The sequence below is a fragment of the Zingiber officinale genome, chromosome 5B (assembly GCF_018446385.1).
Source record: "Zingiber officinale cultivar Zhangliang chromosome 5B, Zo_v1.1, whole genome shotgun sequence".
Classification (NCBI taxonomy): Eukaryota; Viridiplantae; Streptophyta; class Magnoliopsida; order Zingiberales; family Zingiberaceae; genus Zingiber; species Zingiber officinale.
In genome coordinates, this window is record NC_055995.1 from 133850667 (window position 1) to 133874865 (window position 24199).

The 24199-nt window shown below is 34.1% G+C and overlaps 2 protein-coding genes across 2 annotated transcripts; one reads left to right on the forward strand and one right to left on the reverse strand.

Moving 5' to 3' along the window:
- Window positions 1-233: 233 nt before the first annotated feature.
- Window positions 234-8258, reverse strand: LOC121987073. Its single transcript, XM_042540978.1, has 4 exons — window positions 8076-8258; window positions 7713-7923; window positions 373-5096; window positions 234-281 (listed from the first exon to the last, which is right to left on the reverse strand). The coding sequence occupies exons 1-4, from the start codon at window positions 8256-8258 to the stop codon at window positions 234-236; spliced, it is 5166 nt and encodes a 1721-aa protein (XP_042396912.1).
- Window positions 8259-16606: 8348 nt separating this feature from the next.
- Window positions 16607-21238, forward strand: LOC121987074 (protein NO VEIN-like). Its single transcript, XM_042540979.1, has 4 exons — window positions 16607-16764; window positions 16854-17097; window positions 17213-17423; window positions 18451-21238. Exons 1-4 carry the CDS (start codon window positions 16607-16609, stop codon window positions 18894-18896), a joined length of 1059 nt encoding a protein of 352 aa, XP_042396913.1. The 3' UTR covers window positions 18897-21238.
- The last annotated feature ends 2961 nt before the right edge of the window (window positions 21239-24199 follow it).

A 24199-nucleotide genomic window follows, 5' to 3' on the forward strand; every position in this document is an offset into this window, starting at 1 on the left:
TCACCAAGTGGAAGATCGCAAAATAGTGATGATAGCATAATAAACATTAAGAACTTTCAGTAGTAGTGATGATAAGCATAAATATTTAACTAAGCATGAAAATTACTGAACTATCTCAGACAAAATTATATACTACAAAGTACTGAAGGACTCAAGAAACTTCATCACCAAAAGCATGTTGGCAAGCAAAAGCCTACATAAGGATTCCAAATAGCAGCGCAGTTGAGCATTAATTAGTCGAGGACTATAGTAGTTTTTCCAGCTTCAACCTTTCGCACATTCTGCAGTATGTAAGAGTGAGTATAGTTTGAAACTCGTGAGAGAACTTTACTAGCTCAAAACAAGAATGTAATAGTAAATAGTAAATTGAACCTTTTTAGACGATATAGATGATAGAAACTCTTCGTCTTCAGGAAACAACTGGAGATTTTTGCTCTTCAATAAGTAGTTCACTGCATATTCCTCAAAGTCCAACAAGCAACCAAAACAAATGAGCTGAGCAAGTGAATCAATCTGGTCAGGCATTTCAGACAATAAGCCCTTTGCTATCACATCTGCAAAATTTGTTGCGTATTCAATGTTGTGCCTCTTTCGCTTCATTCCACCATCTCTCTTTCGCTTCGTTCCACCTTCATCTCTTTGTAAGAATAACTTTGCCTTATCCTTCTCCCAACGGAACAATCTAGTAGCTTTTGAATTTAAAATTGTTCCAGAGGATAGTGTCAGCTTATAGCTAACGGTAACAGGAGCATCAATTTCCAAGACTTCTAAATCAAGCAAATATTTGACAAGTCGATGCCTTTCATTAGCAATTATATCAAGAGAAGTATCAGAAAGAAAAGCAAGCACAATCCTCAGCAATCCATTGTTCCATATCAGAAATTTCTGATTGACTTTCCTAACACTAGCACCAGTGGTCCTGAATGACTCATCCTTTTCTACAGCCTCAGAAATTGATTGAACACCAATGCTGCTATAGATCTTGTTCATATTTGCTCTAGAAAGTGCAGGAGAGGTAACTTGAGGATACCATACAAAGATTGTTTCAGAAACCATGCCAAACAGTTCGTTCAGCAAGAGATCATCAGGAATGAATACATCTTCTTTGTTGGAAAGAATGACCTCATCATTACGATTCACTGGTAATTTTGATATGCTTCCCAACAGAATTTTTTCTGTGTTGCTATCCCAGTGATTCGCAATGAAGACCCAGAAAAAGGAGCATTGCTGCACAGTAAGGTGGTGCGCCGAAACTTCCCACGAGGACCAGAGCTTGCAATAGTCATCGAGGCATGGACCAACCCGAACCTTAAAAACCCTTGAAAAGAATTCAAGAATCTTCGTGTCATAGTATTTATCCAAAATGAAGAGTTGGGAACCAAACAGGTCAACCTTATCATGTAGTATGCAGCTGCTGGAGCTCACCCATTGTCCACCACCACTTGGGATCCAAATCCACTCTGCAGCTTCATCATCAGCCTTCCATTTATGTTCATTCAGGAACAGGTACACTCTTGAAATAGTAATAATATCAGAGTGACACTTAATATGAAGCGCCAGTAACATGCATGCTTGAGTGGCATTCACAGATACACCAATTTCTTTAAGCACCCTTTTATAAGATGTAAGCTCAGATCCATAGAAGATGTCATCAATAAAGGGACCGTCTTTCCTTGGCAAACTCCACTTGGGATCAAAGAGAATGCTTTCTTCTGGAGATCTGTATCCAAGAACTGTTTTTATCCATCTACTTTTCATCCTTTGCTTGAACTCCATAGGAAGAGATTCTGCATTTTCCTTCAGATTGAGAATGCACTGTAGCAAGGATATAATGCTAACTGGATTAATGATAGAAGGATCTCTGGGAAGGTTGATACTATCTATGACAAGTTTAGCTCCCTCTTTGAAGTCAACTACAACCCCAAGGGCCTTGAGCTCATTTTTGAAATCATTGATCTTATTGGAGTAACCATAGAATGCAGAATTACCGTCGATAAATGGAAGATTTGTTATAGTTGAGATAGGCTCCCACTCTGGACTAAATAGGATTGAAGCTTTTGGAGATCTGAATCCATGATTAGTATACAACCATTCCTTCCCAAGGGAGAAAGGGAAAAGATCATGTGTCAATGTAATTTCCTTTTTTACAAACTGCCTATAACATGATAACAGTGCAAGAACATTTTTGTTTGTGATAGATCTTCCCTCTAAAAGATGATTCAATCGAAATGCAATAGCTTCTAAGAAGTCATCTATGGTTACTGCTACTCCAACTTTCTTTAGCTCTTCCTGATATGACCTGATTCTACCGTCATACATTGCCTCATCTATTACCGGAATGCCACTGACAACCTGAAGAAGGCATTCCCATTCTAAGACGGCCAGAAAAGATTCACCTGGATTTTGATAGCCAAGCTGGGTCTTCAACCATTCAGTCTGTGATAACTTTATGAAGAGATCATCAGGAATGCAAGCATTTCGTATGCAATCAAGTATGAAAATGGCAGCATCAGCAGATGCATAGCTTGAAGGCATTTCGAAGTTATCAACCACAATCTGATAATTTTTGTTGAATCCAACTAAAACACCAAATAACTGCAGCTCAATCTTGTAATCAGCAATCTGCTCGCCATAGAAAGAAGTGTCAATGAAGGGGAGATTACTGACATGTGAAGCAAGTGTCCATTCTGAATCAAGCAACAATATGGATTCTGATGCTAATCTGAAACCAACTGATGTTTTTAGCCATCTTGCAGTTTTGGTGCTCTGAATTAGATAGTCAGGGGACAAGCTTACCTCTCCCAAATATCTGACCAAATTGAGCAATGAAAAGACTTTTGCTCGGGTTAAGGCGGAATCAGCTGTTGCAGTCCTGATATGGCTACCAATATATTCTGATGCGTCCATAAAATCAAATCTGACTCCAATTTCTTTAAGTTCTTCAGTGTACTCTGTTATCTTTTCACCATAAAAATCTTTCAGGATTAATGGTATGTCAACAAGTGTTGATGCTACCTGAAGTAGTCTTCCCCAACCTGAGCTCGGCAAGAATGACTCAGAAGGTGGACTGTAACCAATTGATGTCTTCAACCAGCTTCCAGTTTTGATGCTGCTAAAAAAGATCTGCAGCTTACAATTAGTTCCACGAGATCTTATATTTCTAATCCATTCAAGTAACAAGAATGCATTGTCTTTTGTCAAAGGAGAGTAAACAGTTTTGAAAGCTGCATTTGGAGGATAAACTTGTGGAACATCAGAGGCCTTTTCATGTTGCTGTAGGAACTTCAAAATCTGTCCTTCACATGTAACATTTCCTGCAAAATTGGCAGTGGCCAAATACTCACTGCTCAGTACAAAATATTTTTCAGCCCTCCAAGGATTTGAACCCATTAACATTATCCATTTGCCCATGCTGGCCGGCACAAGGACTTCTGTCTTTTCGAGTATCACTTTTCCATACTCATCTACTATTGGCAAGCAAGAGACCAATGTGTTTATGCACCATTCCTTAGCATAATTACACTTATGAGAATGATATAGAAAATGAGTGAAGGCTATGACATGCTTGCTACGAGTTAGTGACTTGATCACGATTGATCCATAGTCAGAAAGACTTAAACTCTGCAGCTTCACAGAATCCTTGAGCCAATTCATTACACTTGATTTTGCCATTCTTAAAGACAATTGCGTGGTTTGCGGCATAAAATATAGTTTTGAGACAGATATGAACTCCCGATTCCAGTTGATAAGCCATGTGATGATCTCATCATTGTTGGCAATACATAGCTTCTTATTACCTTCTGCTGCTTGTGATACACTTAACAAAGATATGTTGCCAGTGGCATCAATAAACCTTAACAGAGGTAAGTCCTTAAAACAAGAGTTCCATTTCAGAGCAATGAAGTGTAGAAGCTCTACATAAATATCATCAGGCATTCCCTTTGCAAGATTGAAACCCCGAATGACTGATGCATACCATGCTAGATCAACGTAGCCCACTCCCAGAAATCTTAGTACATTATTATACTCATCATTATCCAAGTAGGCATTCACAATATGACTTCCATGTGAATGCAGGTTAAGTATATCAACACCAGACTTCTGTGCTTTAATTAGAACACGCCAAAATGCATGAACAAGCCTCTTAATTTCACTGGGCTTACAGAACATCTTTTGAGAGTTGTTTAATTCACATGGTATTATACGCTTAGTAATGATTTTTTCTTTAATGGATTGTCTCACACGATCTAGCAACTTGATATGAGATTCCTCCACTGGTATGAAATTGAACAAGAAGGGAATGGAAAATGAGGGTGCCTCATGTGCTCCTTTAATTAGTGTAGTGAAAGCATTCGTGAATGCAGAAGGTACACAGTTAAGAATTCCTTCATTCCATGGGCTATTTAGCTGTATCGATTCCCTTGAAGAAACTAGAAGGAAATCTGCCTGGATTATAAATGGGAAACCAGTCTCCATCTCAATAGGAAGAAAAGAATACACACCAGACTTTCGCATCCCGCGGTTCAACCGCTTTCCAAAGGGAAAAGCCAGAGTAATCACCCATTCATCAACTTCAGCCCTCTTCTTTGAAATGCATTCGCGTTTTACAGGGAACCTTTGCTTCCACATGTAGTAACAGCATTGTTCCTCATCACCCTTGTCGCCCTCTTGAGCAGTAAGATGGAGAGGATATGATTCTGCATTGAAATTCCTTCTCTTTTGGCAAGTGTCTTCACCAGATATAGAGATCTTGCAGCCAGTATTACAGGCTGAATCATCGTTATCTCTCCTCACGGATAGTTGCCTAATTTTTGAAAGAAAAAGCAGGACCTCCGGTTGTAAATTTGATAGTTGTTGCTTCACAGCTGACTCTTTTTCAATCTTCAAAGGCAAGATTATAATAGTTGTAGGAAGGCTTTCCGAAGGACCATATAAATTTTGCAAATCAGAAAGGCTCGGATTCTGGTCAACCCACTCAGGCACAATGTAGCCTAGGTTGCAATCAGGTGATGGTTCCTCATTGAAGCATATTTGATACCCATTGCTGAAGATATAGGGCTTACTGGATATCAGAAAGACACTTTTAAATCCTATGCCTGAAAATTCATAAACAAATATTGTCATGGTCAAACTCTAACACTAAGCATTTAACAAAGTATGGAACAAGTGAAATAAATATGCTTATAATGTTACCATGAAACTGGATTCCAGATGCTCATCTAGTTCAACCATGAAGCAAGAAGATACGATCTAACTTCAGTGATTAGGACAAAGGTAATAATGATAAGCTCCCAACTTGGACTTGACACAAGAAAATATTTCTTTTAGTTAGCAATATGATTGTTGGTTGTTATTCATGAAGGACCTATATTATTTTCCCTCAAATTTCAGATTTACTCAAGATTACTATTTTAGTGCCATATTATGACTTGGACTATTGTGAATGTTTGACATGGAGCAGATCTTTATTGGAAAATGAAAAAATAAAATAAATTAGACAATATTGATAATAGTTATTATTGCAAAATAAAATAACTAAATTATTTTCATAACTATTACTTTTCAATGTTTTGAGCGATACATATGTATTAAAGATAAATTGAGAATAATAAGTAAACAGTTCTAAAAAGGATGTATATGATAATTAAAGAGAAAGTAGATAAATTAATGGCATATCATAATCATCGTTGAATTATATGAAATTAAACTTCACCTTTTATCAAATTTATATCAATAATATATTTTTATAACAAAACAAGATAAAATCCATAAAAATATTTGTTGTTCATTGAAAACAAAAATCTAATAAAAAATTATTGTTGTTCAATTTATCATAAAATAATAATAATGTCATAACATTTTATCTCAAATTGAGATATTATCCAATAGGCCCCTTCATCAACTTGACATCAAAAATAGATTTGTCAACAGTAATCTTTTACAGGGAGACTCCAGAACAAAAACATGGATGATCTCAAATAGTTCCTTGGTCTAGAGGTTGGTAAATTTATATTTCACAACGAAGGATATCCTTGATTTGCTTGAAGAATCTAACATGCTAGAGATTAAATCAATAGATACTCACATGGAAGCTAATATCAAATACCAAGACAAGGGAGTCATTGACTAACCATGTGAAATAAAAAATACTAATAGGAAGACAGGTTATTTTACAAACATCAAATCTGGCATCTCTTTTGTTTTTAGTGTGATATGTTAGTTTATAAAAATCCATATGAAGACAATTGGATATACTACAAAAAAAAGTGCACCAAGAAAAGGTATTTTACTTCACAACAGAAAGAAGAGGTATTTTACTTCACAACAGGAAGAATAGGTATTTTACACCAGATGCCTAATTATGGGATGACATGACTTAGAGATACCTTTATGTTGAAAACACCCCTTTAGGATGATATGGGTTTTCCACCCTACATTTCTATAATAACAAGTTGTGTTGAGCTAGAAGTGACACTTGATGTTTGGTTGTGTCTTACATGGCTATAACAATGTCTGGACTTGGTTTATATATTTGGCACTTGTATCTACTTTTCTCATTTAAACTGTTGCCTTTCCTTTTCATTTTCACTATTTGTCAGGCTCCATTTTAAGATTTCCTGAGAACCTTTTCTTATGTTTGCCTCTAGATCAATCAAAATCAGGTGGTAGGAGTGTCAAGCCAACTTGTTAGGTACGTTGTTATTCTTGTTGCATGCCTAACATTGTATCAACAAGAATTGGAATTTTTTGTGGATTATTATTTATTTTTTTGCATTTACTTTTATGTCTATGACACTTGGTGTACTTTGTTTCATGCATTATACTTTATGTCTAGTTAGATTATGTTCGATTACTTCAATTCTAAAAGTATCCTTGATCCTATTTATACTTCTTAGTAAGTAATGCTCTTGTGTTCTAAAAGTATCCTTGAAGCTACCATCTATTGCTCAACACAGGTGTTATTTAAAAAAAAAAAAACTCAATATCTTTCAGTGATTGAACAAAAAAAATCAGAAATTGTTTTTAAAGATTCGAAAAAAGACATGAGTTTTAGTTCATTTAAAAATCAAATCAAACAAGCATAAAAGTTATCTAGTTTTTTCTCTATTAATTGTTGATTGGGTTCCCTCAAAATTAATCATTTCATAACAATATTCTTAACTGATTTGATTTTCCTAAAGAATAAAGAAAACTAATTTTAAAAATTATAATTGTATGTTATTGATTATAAATAAGTTAATCTATAGAATTATTGAGAATTACTTTTTGAAAATAACAAGTCTAAAAGTATAAAAGAAACATCCCACTATTTTAAAAAAACATTATTTTATTGTATTTCTTTTAAAACTATTAGTTTCTTTTAATTAGACAAAATTTCAAAAATATTATTTTTTACAAATGAAAAATGAGAAAAAAAATATTACTGATTCTAAAAGAAATGAAATATAAAAACAAATGCTGAGAGAATATTTTCAATAGCAAAAAATATTATTTTATAAATGAGATACTGAGAAGTATTGAGATTAGAAATCTCTAAATCCCCTTCATTTTCCTAATATTTTTATCTCCAGCATGCAAACAAAAATTAGAATCATGAGGAAATTAATAACATATAGCAAGGTCAATATAAAGTGTCACATATAAATAAATGTTTTCACAAAAAAAAATTAACATTCAAATAGAACCAACAAAAAAGAGTAAAAAGTGCAAACCTTTCTCTCCTATGTAGCCAAGGTGTCGTTTCCCTTTCTTTGTTGATTTACCAATCCTACAAATGGAATCAATGTTCGATGGAGAGAAACCTATCTCATTGTTGAATAGGAGCAGTGTTGTTTTGGCTCCGGTCATCGTGATATCCTTTGAAGTAATCAGAAACTCAAGGGATGGAGTGACTCCCTCTGCATACTTGTTGTCCTCTGCATTCTGTCGAATGTAAATTGATAAATTAAATACGATTGAAAACGGTTAGCAGAGATGGCAACCCATATACAGCACAAACTACGACCTAGAATCCGGAAAGAATTAGTCGAAACAACAGTGCCTTCAAGCAGTCAGGCGGTGGAACCACTACGCACCTGAATAAGCTCCATGAGGAAGTGGACGTCCTTGGAATAAAGCTCTTCGGAGAGGTAGAGGACGGCCTGATGGATGTCCTCGGCCAGGGGATTCTTGTCATCTCGCCCAATGTAGTACCTCTCTCTCCGTATCCACTCGACGTGCTCGCGAGGGGTGGAGTAAGCAGCAGCAGCGGCGGCCATAAGAGCAAGAGCAAAGGCGAGTGCAACAGCCGCGGCGCATCCAGAGGAAGGAGCAGAAGAGTCGAGGAGGTTTTAAAGGAAGTAACTTCGGAATTTTTCAAATACGCGCCCAGATTTCTGAATTTCTCAGGGTGCACTTAATTCCAATATTACCCCTCTTGTCAACCGCTATAACACTACCCCATCTTCCCAAAGCATTTGAGCCAGAAGAGCGGAAACTAAAATTAAAAATAAATTTTGGGAGTTAAAAAGTTTTTATCGTTTAATACAATTTATCAGTGCATATCATCCGAAAATCAGATAGAAAACCGTGAATAAAATAATGATATATGTAGTTAAAATTATAACATATATTAAAAAATAATCGTATCCAACCTTTTTAACTCATACAAATATATCATATTTAAAAAAAAATGACACATATATATATATATATATATATATATATATATATATATATATTTTTAATTATAAAAATTATATTATATAAATCAAAAGATTTTGTTCTCTTTCCATGCCCTAAATTTATTTTATCTCTCCACTGGCAACTCCCTTAGATAAAATCTAAAGCATTAGAGCTTTGAAGATTTTTTGAGACGCGATAGCTAAGACATGAAATATTATCTTATAAAATTGTAAGATTGAAACTCGATACGCTGAGCGCATGTCCTTCTTCGTGTGTTGACATAAAGCATTAGGGACTCGTGCTCAACCACTATAATACAGCAAGGCGATAGCAAAAGATGGTCAAAAATAAGATCTTGATAAAAGAAATTTTCGACTTTTTATTACAAAAGATGGTCATGTTTTCTTATTTATCTAGAAATACCTTAATTTTAAAATTATAAAAAAGAACATTAAAAATAATATTATTTTCTTCCTATTCCTTTTGTCAATTTTCTAAATTCCTTCTCTCCCATCTTTGTTAATACATCTGCTCTCCGGGATTAAAAAGAATATAATATTTTCTCATATAATCCTATATTAAGCTCATGATTAATCTAATATTTTCTCATATCATATTTTTTGGGGCATATAGTCCAATATCAAATCTAGTGTAGGTCTGATATTTTTCATATCTGACTAGCATCGGTCTGATATTTTCTCATATCAGGTCCATCAGGAGATGGATTGGAAAATAACATCTAACGAAAAGGAATTTAGGAGTTTAACGGGAGAAATAGGAAGAAAATAATACTATTTTTTTTTTTTTTGATAATTTTAGAATTAGGGTGCTTATTCTTTTGATAAATAAAGAAACTTGATCGTTTCTTTAGGTTTTTCTATAAAAAAAACGAAGAAAATTAGGAGGAGACAGGTGTTGGAATAACTGAAATTGTTCATCCTTCGAATAAGTCATTTTATTGAAACGGAAGCACATAGAAAAAAATTAATTAATTATTTTCTTTATTGACAATTGTCCTAATAAATATAAAAGGACATAGATAATATATGGAAAATATAGTACTAATAAATATAATATACAATCTCAATAAATATAAAAGGATCCGTAATGTTGTATTTGTCTTAATTATATTTGTCACATTTAAATATGAAATTTTAAAAGTATGAGAATCTGAGTCCTATAAAAGGTGTAAAGATGGTCTACTAAGTACTTTCTCGGTTTTATAGAAGCTTTTGTATTCTCATATATGCTTTACTGATTGTACAAAGCATTAGATGGGTCTTTAGTCTAATTTACATAAAGATCGAGGCTCTCATCAAATGATTTCGTGATAAAGTTACACTGGACAAACTAAGAGACTCCTTCGAGTTGATAATTGTGTTTAAGTTTGTTGAGAATGCTTATGAGTCGATAGCCACATTGTTTAAATTTGTATGAACTACAAATTTGTTGAGCATACTTATGAGTAACTTTATTCATGTCAAGATTATTGATGATAATTTTATTTTTCTTTTTAGGTTTCTTGATTTTTTTTTACTCTAGACTATATGATGGGAAATTAGTTTAGAAAATAGATATTTCTAAGATTATTTTTATTACATTAGTACAATTGCACATGACAAAAGACGATTCGCTTGCTCTCGTCAACTTGTTTCTAGATCAACACAGAGGAGGTAAATTATAGATTACTACTAATCATTAATGTATGTGGTCAAGACATGAGGGAAAATATGCTCGAATGCACCGAATTTCAATTTCAAGACCTCATATGATAACACCATATATCTTAACCATAACATTGTCCTGAGAAAACTATATTAGTACAATTGCATGATAATAAAGACCTTAAATCATCCTAAACCATTTTATTTAATAAAATAAATAAAAATTTGTAGGCTAGATTTGTTAGTGTAGTATAACAATTAATATTAATTTCTTAATCATCAAACAATAAAATTGTGTGATGCCTATTTTGGATAAGGTATTCTATACATAAATCAAACTTAATAAGACAAATATACCAAATCAATTCAATAAATGAATAAATAGTTTAGTAATTATAACTAGCCAAAATTAGTCATCATAATCATAGAGTTTTGATTATCATGAGGATAATATCAATTTCTCTCATCTAAAAAAAATAGATTCGTTATTTTAACGGTCCCCTATTTCTCTCGCCTAAAGATATAATGATCCTGCATTTAAGTCACTTTTCAATTGATTATTTGTGTTGTAAGATAGATTTAAACTTCAACATTTCTCACAAAATTCTCTTGATTAGTGCAATTAATTACCACTTGGATCAGATCGATTTAAGGCATAGGCTATTAAATTTTAATATTATCATGGAATATTAATTAATGAACCCTATGTCATGCTGATGGTGATTCTACTTCTCATTTACATAAAATATTTATCTTTATTTCCTCAATAATTATATTCCCTAATTTTATATTAAAATTATTATTCCGCTTCCCATTTACACCTCACACTTTTCTCATTAATTACATTCCCTAATTTAATATAAATTTTATTCCACGTACATACAATTCATTTCTTAATGTATGTATTTATTTATTATTGTTATTTTGTATTTTGTAATTAGGGAGATCATTTAATTATATGTCTTATAAAATTTAATCTAACACTTTCTTTTTAATATCTCTAAAAAAAATCTTAATTGTCATTGCTCTTGTAGTTTTTCTCACTCTCATTGGTACTTAATACCATTTTTTTTCCTCATTAGTGATTCTAGTCAGTCTCTTCTTTAGCTCTTGGAAACTTTGCTCACATTTGTCTGACCATTCAAACTTCTTGTTCTTCCTGGTTAAGGCCGTTAGTGGAGAAGCTATCTTGGAAAAGTACTCCACGAATTTCCTGTGGTATCCAGCTAAACCAAGAAAGCTTCTGATCTCCCTGGCATCCTTGGGTCTCTTCCAGTTGTTGACCGCTTCTATTTTAGCTGGATCTACTTGAATACCTTTTTTTAGAAATTATGTGACCTAGAAACGCTACCTACTCTAACCAGAACTCACATTTTGAGAATTTAGCATACAACTGCTTTTGCTGAAGGGTCTGCAAAACTATTCTCAAGTGCGTGTCATGCACATCTGGGGTTCTGGAATAGACTAGAATGTCGTCGATGAACACGATGACAAATTTGTTAAGATATTCTCTGAACACTCTGTTCATTAAGTCCATGAAGACCGCTGGTGCATTAGTCACACCAAAAGGCATGACTACAAATTTGTAGTGTCCATATCTGGTCCTGGAAACTGTTCTGGGTGTATCATTTTCTTTCACTTCCAACTGATGGTACCCAGAACGCAGGTTTATTTTAGATAACACTGTTGCCCTCTTTAGCTGATCAAATAGATCATCTGTTCTGGTAAGAGGGTACTTGTCCTTAACCGTTATTTCGCTCAGTGCTCTAAAACCTATGCACATCCACATAGACCGTCTTTTTTCTTATCGAACAACACTGGAGCTCCCCGGGGTGAATGACTAGGGCGGATGAAACCCTTGTCAAGTAGTTCCTGAAATTGTTCTTGTAACTCTTTTAGCTCTGCTAGAGAAATTTGATACGGAACTTTTGAAATTGGCTGGTGTCAGAAACCAATTCAATTTCAGATTCTACTTCTCTGTTGGGAGATAGTCCAGGTAGCTCTTCTAGAAATACCTCTGGATATTCACAGACTACCCGAACGTCTTCCTGCTTGGGTCTTTCTTGTTATCATTGTCCTTCTAATTCTAATTACTTAACTAGGGTTTCTGACTCCCTACTGTCTTATCCTCTATCTTGCCAAGAAAAAGACTTGATATCTTCTCTATCCTTTCTAAACATACTTATGTATATGAATATAAGAGAAACAAAACTTCTATCTTACTAAAGTGCATATAACCAAATACTCTATACTGCAAATAATAAAGAAAGCATAAAAGGAAAAAACCTTAAATACTTTCTTACTTGAAAACGGCAAAGATGGTGCTGATGTGTGATGCTGGAGAATGGGGACTGCTCTGATACCAACTGTAACGACCACCCTTCTTACTACTACTACACTCTAAGGATGACCGTTACTTAACTACTAACTCTATTTAACCGGTGTGATCGAAACCACGAGGAATCCCTATCGAAAAATTTTGGCAGAGTCTCCCCTGTACCAGTGACCATAAACTGGAATACAAACATAATATACATCAGTCACAGATGGTTGGAACATATAACAAATTCTCACGCAGTTTAATAAAGGCCAAACACCAAAATAACTACTTATTAAACAAGATTCATCTCAGTATGCAATCTAAGACAAAGATGAACTCAAATGATATGAAGTATAAAACACAATCTCAAATGACATGAACTAAAGTACAACTCAATTGTTTATCAACCACTAAAATGCGGAAACTTAATAATATCCCAAGTCTCTTCCATAGTCCTGGCATCACACATCCTCGAACACCTCCTTGTCGCATTCCTTTATCTGCAGTAAGAGGAAATGCAAACTATAAGCAAAATGCTAACATAAAGAAAACTAAAACTTACTGAATTCTAAACACTTCCTGAAACTTATTTCGTTTGCTTAAAAACTTATTCTTTTATTTCACTTGTTTAAAACTTATACTTTAATATTTTTATACTTATGTGAAACTTATTTTACATGTTCAAAAGCTTATACTTATAATACTTCAAAATAGTAATCAACTTCTCTTGGGTCTAGGCGTAGTACCATCTTATGCGCGTTCCCTAATAGGTTGGGGTAGTGAGCCACCAATCGTAAAAGAGCAGACCTCGACCTACCAAAGCCAAGACCTTAGAATTGGACTTCTGGATTTGTTTAACGACAACCTCAAAAGTCGGGCATTTTCTACTTTTTTTGTTGGTGATTATCAGACGACGTCCTTCTCCTTCTTTTCCAATAATATTTCTTTCTGGTTTAAGTTTTTCTTCCACAATAAGAAAATGAATTAAAGATTTTTTTTTTTCATACAACTCAAAGGAGAATGCTTAAAAAAATCAGAAAAATAAATTTTAAGTTCGACAATGTTTTTAAAAAAATAAATAATTTAGTAATTTATCAATTAAAAAAATATTATCAAAACTTTGAATATAAAAATAATTAATATTTTATATTTTTAAAAGTTAGAAAACTAAATTTTATATGAAACTATATTTTTTAAAATTAATATTTTATTTATTTAAAAAATTAAATAAATTCGCCATTGTATCCCAAGTCCGGATGAAAAAACGTATGTGGAATTTTTTTAAAAAAAAATATTAAAGGACTTTAAAGAGAAACTTTTGCCTAATGCCTCTAGAAAACTACCTTAATTAGGATAAATAACTAATGACTAGTGTCATCGTGCACACGCATTGCTGCGTGTGTAATATAATAATATATATAAATTATTTGGGTATTTGAATAACGGATTTCTCTATGTAAAAAATTATTTTAATTTAATATTATACTTGTCTTAGTAAAAAAACTAAGAAAAGTATATTTTTTAATATCGTCAGCCTAAAATATTTATAGAAGTTTTTTTTTATCATAGTATTGTTAATTCTAAGATATGGGACTAAAGAGAATTATATTTTTTTTATATAAAACAACCAGAGAAAATTAATGATGAGAAAAATTCATAATAATACGCTGTAGCTGAGTCTCGAACTCTAGATCACTGATTATTTCACTTGTGGAATTACTAATAAATCTTGGAAGTATTTTTAGTGTAAATAAAAAAAGGACATTAACGTAAATGCATTTTAGGCTTCACCAAAATTAGTTAACCAAAATTAGTTAGTAAAGGGGGGGGTGAGATTTTTAATAAAATAGTAAGATAGTAAGATATATGTGACCTTTAAATAATAAAGAATTTAAAATTAGATAATAAATAAAAAAATTTAAGATTTATAAATAGATAGAGCATCAAAACTAGTATAGATAAATTAAGTCACGGACAATCGAGGAACACTATGAAATTATAGTCCCCTAATTTAACAATAAGTGTGCAAAGCCCCACTAATAAGTGCAACAACAATAGAAATAGAATAATTTTTCAAATGGATTTTGATTTTCTTCTAAAGCAAGGTTGAGGCCTAAACTTTCATGTTATGAGAGTTGAAAATGCTTTTCTGAGATAAAACTACAAGCCGGAGCAAGAGAAAGAAAAAAAATAAAGTTAATCAACAAAATTATGAATCAAGGAATAATATTGTTTGATGTTTAATTACCTTCACAATAAATGATTGAGTTCCTAAAAAAATAATATTGTTTTAGAGGGTGGAGAAATCTTTTACAAATTTTTACAAAATGATTATAATGAAGCTTAAGGAATAACAAAAAGAGTCTTATAATAGAGGTATGGTCACAATAGATATGTTGTTAATGTTAACTCTAAATCGCTCCCCTTAAGGCATTTCTAATGCAAAATTTATGAGAGGTTTGTAAAATTAAAAATGCTAAATAAAAAACTTTGAACCATTATAGATGTGAGGTTTGAGGTTTGTAATTTAAGAATAGTAGTAAAAATTTAAATATGTTCTTTTTTTTTTGAAATTGATGTACTATACATGAAATAACGCAACTCATGCTATGAATTGGATCACAAAAAAGCTCATTTAGAGCTCTAAGAACATCAACATCAATTCCATATCCAAATATTTTATCCTAAATTTTGAATATGATAGTTAAAAAAAACTTTTACATCAGATATTCTATCCATTCCCTAAATTTAACATTTATTAATAGTATTTTTCTAACCATTGGAGATGCCCTTAGTCCTCTTTTATAAGCTTCAAACACATTTATCTTTGAAGCATGGGTGTGGATTGTCGCTTTCACTTTCAGATTTACCGATGGAAAACTTTCATAGGCTGAACCAATCACCTCTAAGATTAGTCGAATTATAAAACTTAGATAATTGCATTACTAAAAAATCACACCTTCAACTTTTCTTTTATTGTTTAACGTTGATTAGTTAATTGGATCCACCATCAGACTCTTCTGATGATCTTTTTAACCTACAATTTGTTGATGATCACCTCAATCAACATATCTATTTTGATTATCTATTCGACTTAGGCATCATCAATCAACTTATTCTAGATCATTTAACTTAACCATGAATAAAAATATTCTATGACTAATTGATCCATTTAAGTTGACTACTTAATTGACTCAACTACAAGTTGATTGAAGACAACCTTTAGTTAACTAAATTGTCAACTACAACCATCCTAACAATCAAGTCTTAGACATACCCTCTCCCATGTAATGTATAATTCTCTCAACTCATTTTTAAACTTTTACCTTACATCCCATGTAATAATTTTTTTTATTAAAATAACAACTTTGTCAAAATGATTATGAATCTAAACTTATCATAATTATGGATGTAACTAGTCTGGTTCTAAAGAAATTTTTCATCAGCTATAAAAATAAATCAAGAAGTTTAGATGTATTATGACGTACAGTTCAATGTCATAAATTTTTAAACTTCACATATGTAATGTACTTTAGATATAATTTAAATCCTTGTAACCTAGTAAGCCCGTCCCACTTCTTACCATGTGGCATGTGACAAAAGACGATTCGCTCGCTCCTAGCGCTCCCGTCAATAGTTCTTAGGCTAACACAGAACAGATAAATCATGAATGACTATTAGTCATTAATGTAAGTGACCAAGGTTTGAGGAGGACATACTCTGATAAGTTGAATTTCGATCCTAAGACCTTATGAATATTTTATGTTTGACACCATAGATAAGGAAGGTAGGTTATTAATCTAAACTTGCCTAAAGACTCAACCACTTGTATGAATGAAGAAAGTTTATTTGAGTTAGATGAGTATTATTAGCTCATGCAGCACTTTAGCAAAAAAATAACACTCATAATAAAACTCCAGTGGGAAATTGATGAGTACCTAGCTAGATCGTCCACGGCATGCATATTAATCGAAAGAAAGGAATAGAGAGTGTGCATGCAAAGCATCAAGTCGAAAGCCAAAAAGTTCACGGGAAAAGCCAAATTGTTCGTTCTACGCATCATTTCCATCCTAATCAACAATATCGACTCTTCGGATCCTCCTCCATCGAAAACAGGCAACTCTTTAATCTTTATTGTCTCTCACCTCTTCCACGTTAACTTCTCTGCCAAGTTACTCCTTTTTTTTTTTTTTTTGCTATAAAAGCTTCGTACCACCTGCGCTCTTCTGCTTCTTCCTGTGGCAGTGCAGCTGCGGCTGCACTCGCTCTTGCTCTAATGGCTGCTGCTTACTCCACCCCTCGCGAGCACGTCGAGAGGATACGCAGAGAGAGGTACTACATGGGCGAGATGACAAGAATCCCCTGGCTGATGACATCCATCAGGCCGTCCTCTACCTCTCCGAAGAGCTTTATTCCAAGGATGCCCACTTCCTCATGGAACTTGTTCAGGTCACTGGAGTTTCTACTAACTCTTTCCGGATTCTAGGTCTTAGTTTGTGCTATGGATTGCCATCTCCACTAACCATTTTCAATCGTATTTTATTTATCAATTTGCATTCGACAGAATGCAGAGGACAACAAGTATGCAGAGGGCGTCACTCCATCCCTTGAGTTTCTTATTACTTCGAAGGATATCACGATGACTGGAGCCAAAACAACACTGCTCCTATTCAACAATGAGATAGGTTTCTCTCCATCGAACATTGATTCCATTTGTAGGATTGGTAAATCAACAAAGAAAGGGAAACGACACCTTGGCTACATAGGGGAGAAAGGTTTGCACTTTCGACCTTTGTTGGTTCTAATGGCATGCCATTTTCTGTGAAAACATTTATTTCTATGTGACACTTTTATATTGACCTCTTCATGTAAGACACAACCAGACATTAAGCATCACTTCTTGCTCAACACAACACTTTATATCGATCTGATCTGTAATGCTGAATTGACAAAGAGCTGAGATACGTTTGTTAAACCATGCTCTCGGAGATTTTCCATATAGGGACTTTTTTAGGTTACTTGAGAGGTTAATCTTAGACCTTCCCTAACAGATCGCCATTGAGGAATCTATGTTTTATGTCATGTTGATGAAGGTGCCTATTGGATAATATCTCAAGTTTGAGATAAAATGTTATGGCATTATTAATATTTAATAATAAATTGACCAACAATAGTTTTTAAAATATATTTTTCAGATGAACAATAAATATTTTTATGGAGTTTATCTTCTTTTGTTACAAAAACATATACAAATTTTGGAATATAGTTGTTCTCCAAATTGTTATTGGCATAAATTTGACAACAAATGAAGTTTAATTATGTATGATCAATGATGATTATGGTATGGAATTAATTTATCTACTTTATCTTTAATTTTCACATACATGTTTGCTACATATTTTTTAGAACTTTTTAATAACTGTTATCACTTTATAATTAGTACATATGAATCACTCGAGACATTGAAAAAAATATTTGTTATGAAAATAATTTGGTTAATTCATTTTGCAATAATAACTATTTCAATATTGTCTAATTTTATTGGTTTTCCCATTCCTCAATAAAGATTTGTACCATGTCAAACATCCACAGTAGATCAAGTCATCTTATGCCATTAATTTAGTAATATTGAGTGAATGTAAATTTGAGGAAACTCATATAGGTCCTTTACTACAATCATATTGCTAACTAAAAGATATATTTTCTTGTATCAAGTCGAAGTTGGGTGGATGTCTACTTGTTGAATGATTAGTGTTTAGAATTCAACTATGACATTATTTATTTATGAATTTGTTCGCATAGGATTTAAAAGTGTCTTCCTGATATCCAGTAAGCCCTATATCTTCAGCAATGGGTATCAAATATGCTTCAATGAGGAACCATCACCTGATTGCAACCTAGGTTACATTGTGCCTGAATGGGTTGATGAGAATCCAAACCTTTCTGACATAAAAAATTTGTATGGTCCTTCAGAAAGCCTTCTTACTACTATTATAATCTTGCCTTTGAACATTGAAAAAGAGTCAGCTGTGAAAGAACAACTATCAAATTTACAACTTGAGGTCCTACTTTTTCTTTCAAAAATTAGGCAACTATCCGTGAGGGGAGATACTGATGATTCAAAGTGTAATACTGGCTGCAAGATCTCTATAACTGGTGAAGACAATTGCCAAACGGGTTATGGGAAGGAACATGAATGCAGAATTATACTCTCTCCATCTTTCTGCTCAAGAGGGCCAAAAGGGTGAGGAGGAACAATGTTGTTACTACATGTGGAAGGAAACGTTCCCTGTAAAACCAGAATGCATTTCAAAGAAGGAAAGGTTCCCATTCATCAACTTCAGCTCTCTTCTTTGAGAAGGATGCTGAATGCCATATCATACATGTTGCAGGAAATGTTACATCCTTCTCATTTGACAAATCTTTTGTACCGAGCAGGGAGTATTTGGCAACTGCAAATTTTGCAGGAAATGTTACATGTGAAGGATAGATTTTGAAGTTCCTACAACATAATGGAAAGGCCTCTGATGTTCCACAAGTTTATCCTCCAAATGCAGCTTTCAAAACTGTTTACTCTCCTTTGATAAAGGACAATGCATTCTTGTTACTTGAATGGATTAGAAATATAAGATCTTGTGGAACTAATTTTAAGCTGCAGAACTTTTTTAACAGCATCATAAGTGGAAGCTGGTTGAAGACATCAATTGGTGACAAGCCACCTTCTGATTCATTCTTGCCGAGCTCTGGTTGGGAAAGACTCTTCAGGTAGCATCAACACTTGTTGACATACCATTAATCCAGAAAGATTTTTAAGGTGAAAAGATATCAGACTACACTGAAGAACTTAAAGAGATTGGAGTCAGATTTGATTTTACAGACACATCACAATTTATTGGTAGCCTTCTCAGGACTATGACAGCTGACTCCACCTTAACCAGCGAAAATGTCTTTTCGCTGCTCAAGTTGGTCATATATTTGGGAGAGTTAATCTTGTCCCCTCGCTATCTAATTCAGAGCAACAAAACTGCAAGATGGCTAAAAACATCTGTTGGTTTCAGATTAGCATCAGAATCCATATTGTTGCTTGATTCAGAATGGACACTTGAATTGCATGTCTGTAATCTCCCCTTCATTGACACTTCTTTCTATGGTGAGCAGATTGCTGATTACAAGTTCGAGATGCAATTATTTGGTGTTTTAGTTGGATTCAACAAAAATTATCAGATTGTGGTTGATAACTTCGAAATGCCTTCAAGCTTGGTGTTTGCTGATGCTGCCATTTTTATACTTGAATGCATATGAAATGTTAACGTTCCTGATGATCTCATCTGAAAGTTATCACAGACTAAATGGTTGAAGAACCAGCTTGGCTATCAAAATCCAGATGAATCTTTTATGGCTTTCATAGAATGGGAATTCCTTCTTCAGGTTGTCAGCGGCATTCTGGTAATAGATGAGCCAATGTATGGCGGTAGAATCAGGTCATATCAGGCAGAGCTTAAGAGAATTGGAGTAGCAGTAACCAGAGATGACTTCTCAAAAACTATTGCTTCTTGACTGAATATCCTTGTAAAGAACACATTGATCACAAACAAAAATGTTCTCGCATTGTTAACATGTTATAGGCAGTTTGTCAAAAAGCAAATTACATTCCCACATGATCTTTCCCTTTTCTCCCTTGAGAAGGAATGGTTGCATACTAATCTTGGATTCAGATCTCCAAAAGCCTCCATCCTATTTATTCCAGAGTGGGAGCCTATCTCAGCTATATCAAATCTTCCACTTATTGACGGTAATTCTGAATTCTATGGTTACTCCAATGAGATCTATGATTTCAAAAATGAGCTCCAGGCCTTTGGTCTTATAGTTGAATTCAAAGAGGGGGCTAAATTTGTCATAGAGTGCATCAACCTTCCAAGAGATCTTTCTGTCTTTAATCCAGTTAGCATTATATCCTTATTTCAGTGCATTCTTAATCTGAAGGAAAACACAGAGTCTCTTCCAATGGAGTTCAAGCAAAAGATGAACATTAGATGGATAAAAACAATTCTAGGTTACAGATTTCCAGAAGAGACCCTTCTTTTTGATCCCAAGTGGAAATTCCCAAGTGGAAATTCCCAAGAAAGACGGTTCGTTTATTGATGACATCTTTTATAGATCTGAGTTTGCTTCTTATAATAAGGAGCTTAAAGAAATTGGTGTATCTGTGGATGCCAATCAAGCAGGCCTGTTTCTGGCACTTCATATTAAGTGTCACTCTGATATTACTACAATCTTGAGAGAGTACTTATTCTTGAATGAACATAAATGGGAACCTGATAATGAAGCTGCAGAGTGGATTTGGATCCCACAGGGTGGGGGGGAATGGGTGAGCTCCAACATGTTCATATTACATGATAATGTTGACCTGTTTGGTTCCCAACTCTTCATTTTGGATAAATACTATGACACAAAGCTTCTTGAATTCTTTTCAAGGGTTTTTGGTGTTCGGCTTAGTCCATGTGTCGATGACTACTGCAATCTCTGGTCCTCGTGGGAAGTTTCAGCACACCACCTTACTATGCAGCAATGCTCCGCTTTCTGAGTCTTCATTGCGAAGTACTGGAATAGAAACACCGAGAAACTTCTGCTGGGAAGCTTGTTAAAATTACCAGTTCAAAGTAATGATGAGCTCATTCTGTCCAACAAACAAGACGTATTCATTTCTGATGATCTCTTGCTGAAGGAACTGTTTGACAAGGTTTCTGGAATAGTCTTTGTCTGGTATCCTCAAATAACCAATCCTGCACTTTCTAGAGCAAATATGAACAAGATCTATAGCAGCATTGGTGTTCAATCAATTTCTGAGGCTGTAGAAAATGATGAGTCTTTGAGGACCACTGGTGCTAGTGTTAGGGGAGTTGATCAGAAATCTCTGATATGGAACAATGGATTGTTGATGATTGTGCTTGCTTTTCTTTCTAATACTTCTCTTGATATATTTGCTAATGAAAGGCATAGTCTTGTCAAATATTTGCTTGATTTAGAAGTCTTGGAAATTGTTGAGCCTATTATAGTTAGCTATAAGCTAACACTATCCTCGAGAAGAATTTTAGATTCAAAAGGTAACAGAATATTCCTTTGGGAGAAGGATAATGTGAAGTTATTTTTACAAAGAGATAAAGCTGGAATGAAGCGAAAGAGGCACAACATTGAATATGCAACAAATTTTGTAGATGTGATAGCAAGGGACCTATTGTCTGAAATGCCTGACCAGATTGCTCCACAGGCTGAGCTTAATAGGCTTGGCTGCTTGTTGGACTTCGATGAAGATGCAGTGGATTACTTATTGAAGACCAAAAATCTCTAGTTGTTTCCGGAAGATGTAGAGTTTCTATCATTTATATCATCTACAAAGGATCAATTTGCTATCTACTAATACATTCTTGTTTTGAGCTGGTAAAGTCCTCTCATGAGTTTCAAACTATACTCACTCTTACGTACTGCAGAATGTGGGAAAGGTTGAAGCTGGAAAAACTGCTACAGTCCGCTACCAATTAATGCTCAACTGGGCTGCTATTTGGAATCCTTATGTAGGCTTTTGCTTTGCAACATGCTTTTGGTGATGGAGTTTCTTGAGTCCTTCAGTACTTTGTACTTTGTAGAATATAATTTTGTTTGAGATAGTTTAGTAATTTGTATGCTTAGTTAAATATTTTTGCTTGTCATCACTACTACTGAAAGTTCTGTATTTTTATTATGCTTATCATCACTATTTTGTGATCTTTCACTTGTTGAATACTTTGCTTGGATTTTGTTTATCTAATTTGCTTCCTTGAATCAATCTCTATTTTGGATGTTATATTGGATTACTACCTAGTGTGGATTTTGTTCATTTGCAAGAATGAACAATCCTCCATCATCACTTGGGATTGTAAACAGTTTTGCAATAATGAACAATTGGTTTGTTTCTTTTATAAGCATTTGTAAAGTTTTGACCCTGTTAGGGTTGCACTAAGAAATCCTATATTTCCTCTACTTTTTTGCTAACTATGCTCAAGGCTTTCAAGTGTTTTGATAAGGTTGAAGGCTCAACTCGAGCACCTTCGTATTCTCTTTTACTCTATTTTTCTCATTCCATTATTGTTTGGAGTGGATGATTGTAAAACATCTAAGATTTTGATTATGTTTTACAATCAATCGAGGTTTAGTCCCTAGTGGAATCATTTTGGGATGATCCACCAAGTATATCATAAATTGTGGATTAGGAATGATGTCTCTAAACCACCTTAATTTATTTTGTTAATATTATTTTATTTGTCTTTTCATAGATATTTTTGTTGCATACTCTTTACACTAACATCATACACAATCACATATTAGAAAATAATTATTATTAGTAAATAGTTATTTAGCAAATAATTATTATTAGAAATAGTTATTTATTTCCTAGTTATTAAAGAATAATTATTATTAGGGAATACTTATTCTTTTCCTAATTTAAGTATTGTTTCATGTGCTATTATTAATAATATGTGTGAAATTTATTGTCAATATGGTATCAGAGCTCTAAGCTTAATAGCAATTTTTCTTCTTCTTTTTCTATCTTTTTTCCACAATACCTATCAGCCGTCTTCTACAATGGCTGCCACCAATGACATCAACCGTCGGCTCCAACCGCTCCTGCCTCTCTTGTGGTTCTCAACGTTAATGCTCAAGCATCGTTGAAACTCACTACCTCTCATTATTTTGCCCGACCCTTCCAGTTCATGTGTCTTCTATTCGGATATGACTTACTGAGTTTTGTTAATGATTCATGTCCTTGCCCCCCTATGCAGATAACACCGCTCCCTTAAGCGAATCCTGATCGTATCCATCAGGATTAACTTCTCAACGCTATTATAGGTTTGATATCTCCTACTCTTGTGCAATTTATTTCTTCATTAACTTTATCTTGAGACGCATGGCAGACACTGGAGAGAATCTACGTCGCTCCCTCACGTGGCAGGATTATGACTCATCGTCAAAATCTTATCAGCCCTTAACAGGGTAACAGATCTATCATTGTTTATACGTAGAACATCAAAAGAAATGTCGATGCTCTTGCGTTTATGAATGTCAAAGTTGACTTTGATGAGCTCTCTATTCGTGTCCTGAATGGTCTTAGTCAAGATTACTGTAATATCTCACATGCTCTGTGAGTTCGTGACGTCCCTATTACCTTTGATGGACTATTCGAACAGCTCCTCACCTATGAAGTCCAGTTAAAAGTCTCAACACCTTCTCTATCTTCGATGCCAATGACTGTTCTTGTGACTCCAACAGAGAATTCTCGTAATCAGTATTCAAACTATCATGGTGGTCGCCAGCAAGTTTCGCCTATATCCCATCAGCCACGCATGTCTACTCCTGGGCTATCTGCGCATCCTCCTGCACATCCAGTTGTGTTCAGTCCCAATCGTTATCTTGAGCGCTGTCATATTTATGGTGTTCAAGGTCACTTTGCTCGTTAGTGCGGTCATATGATTGCCTCGATGCTTGCTCTGCTTCCGCCGGCTCCTCCGCGTGCTCC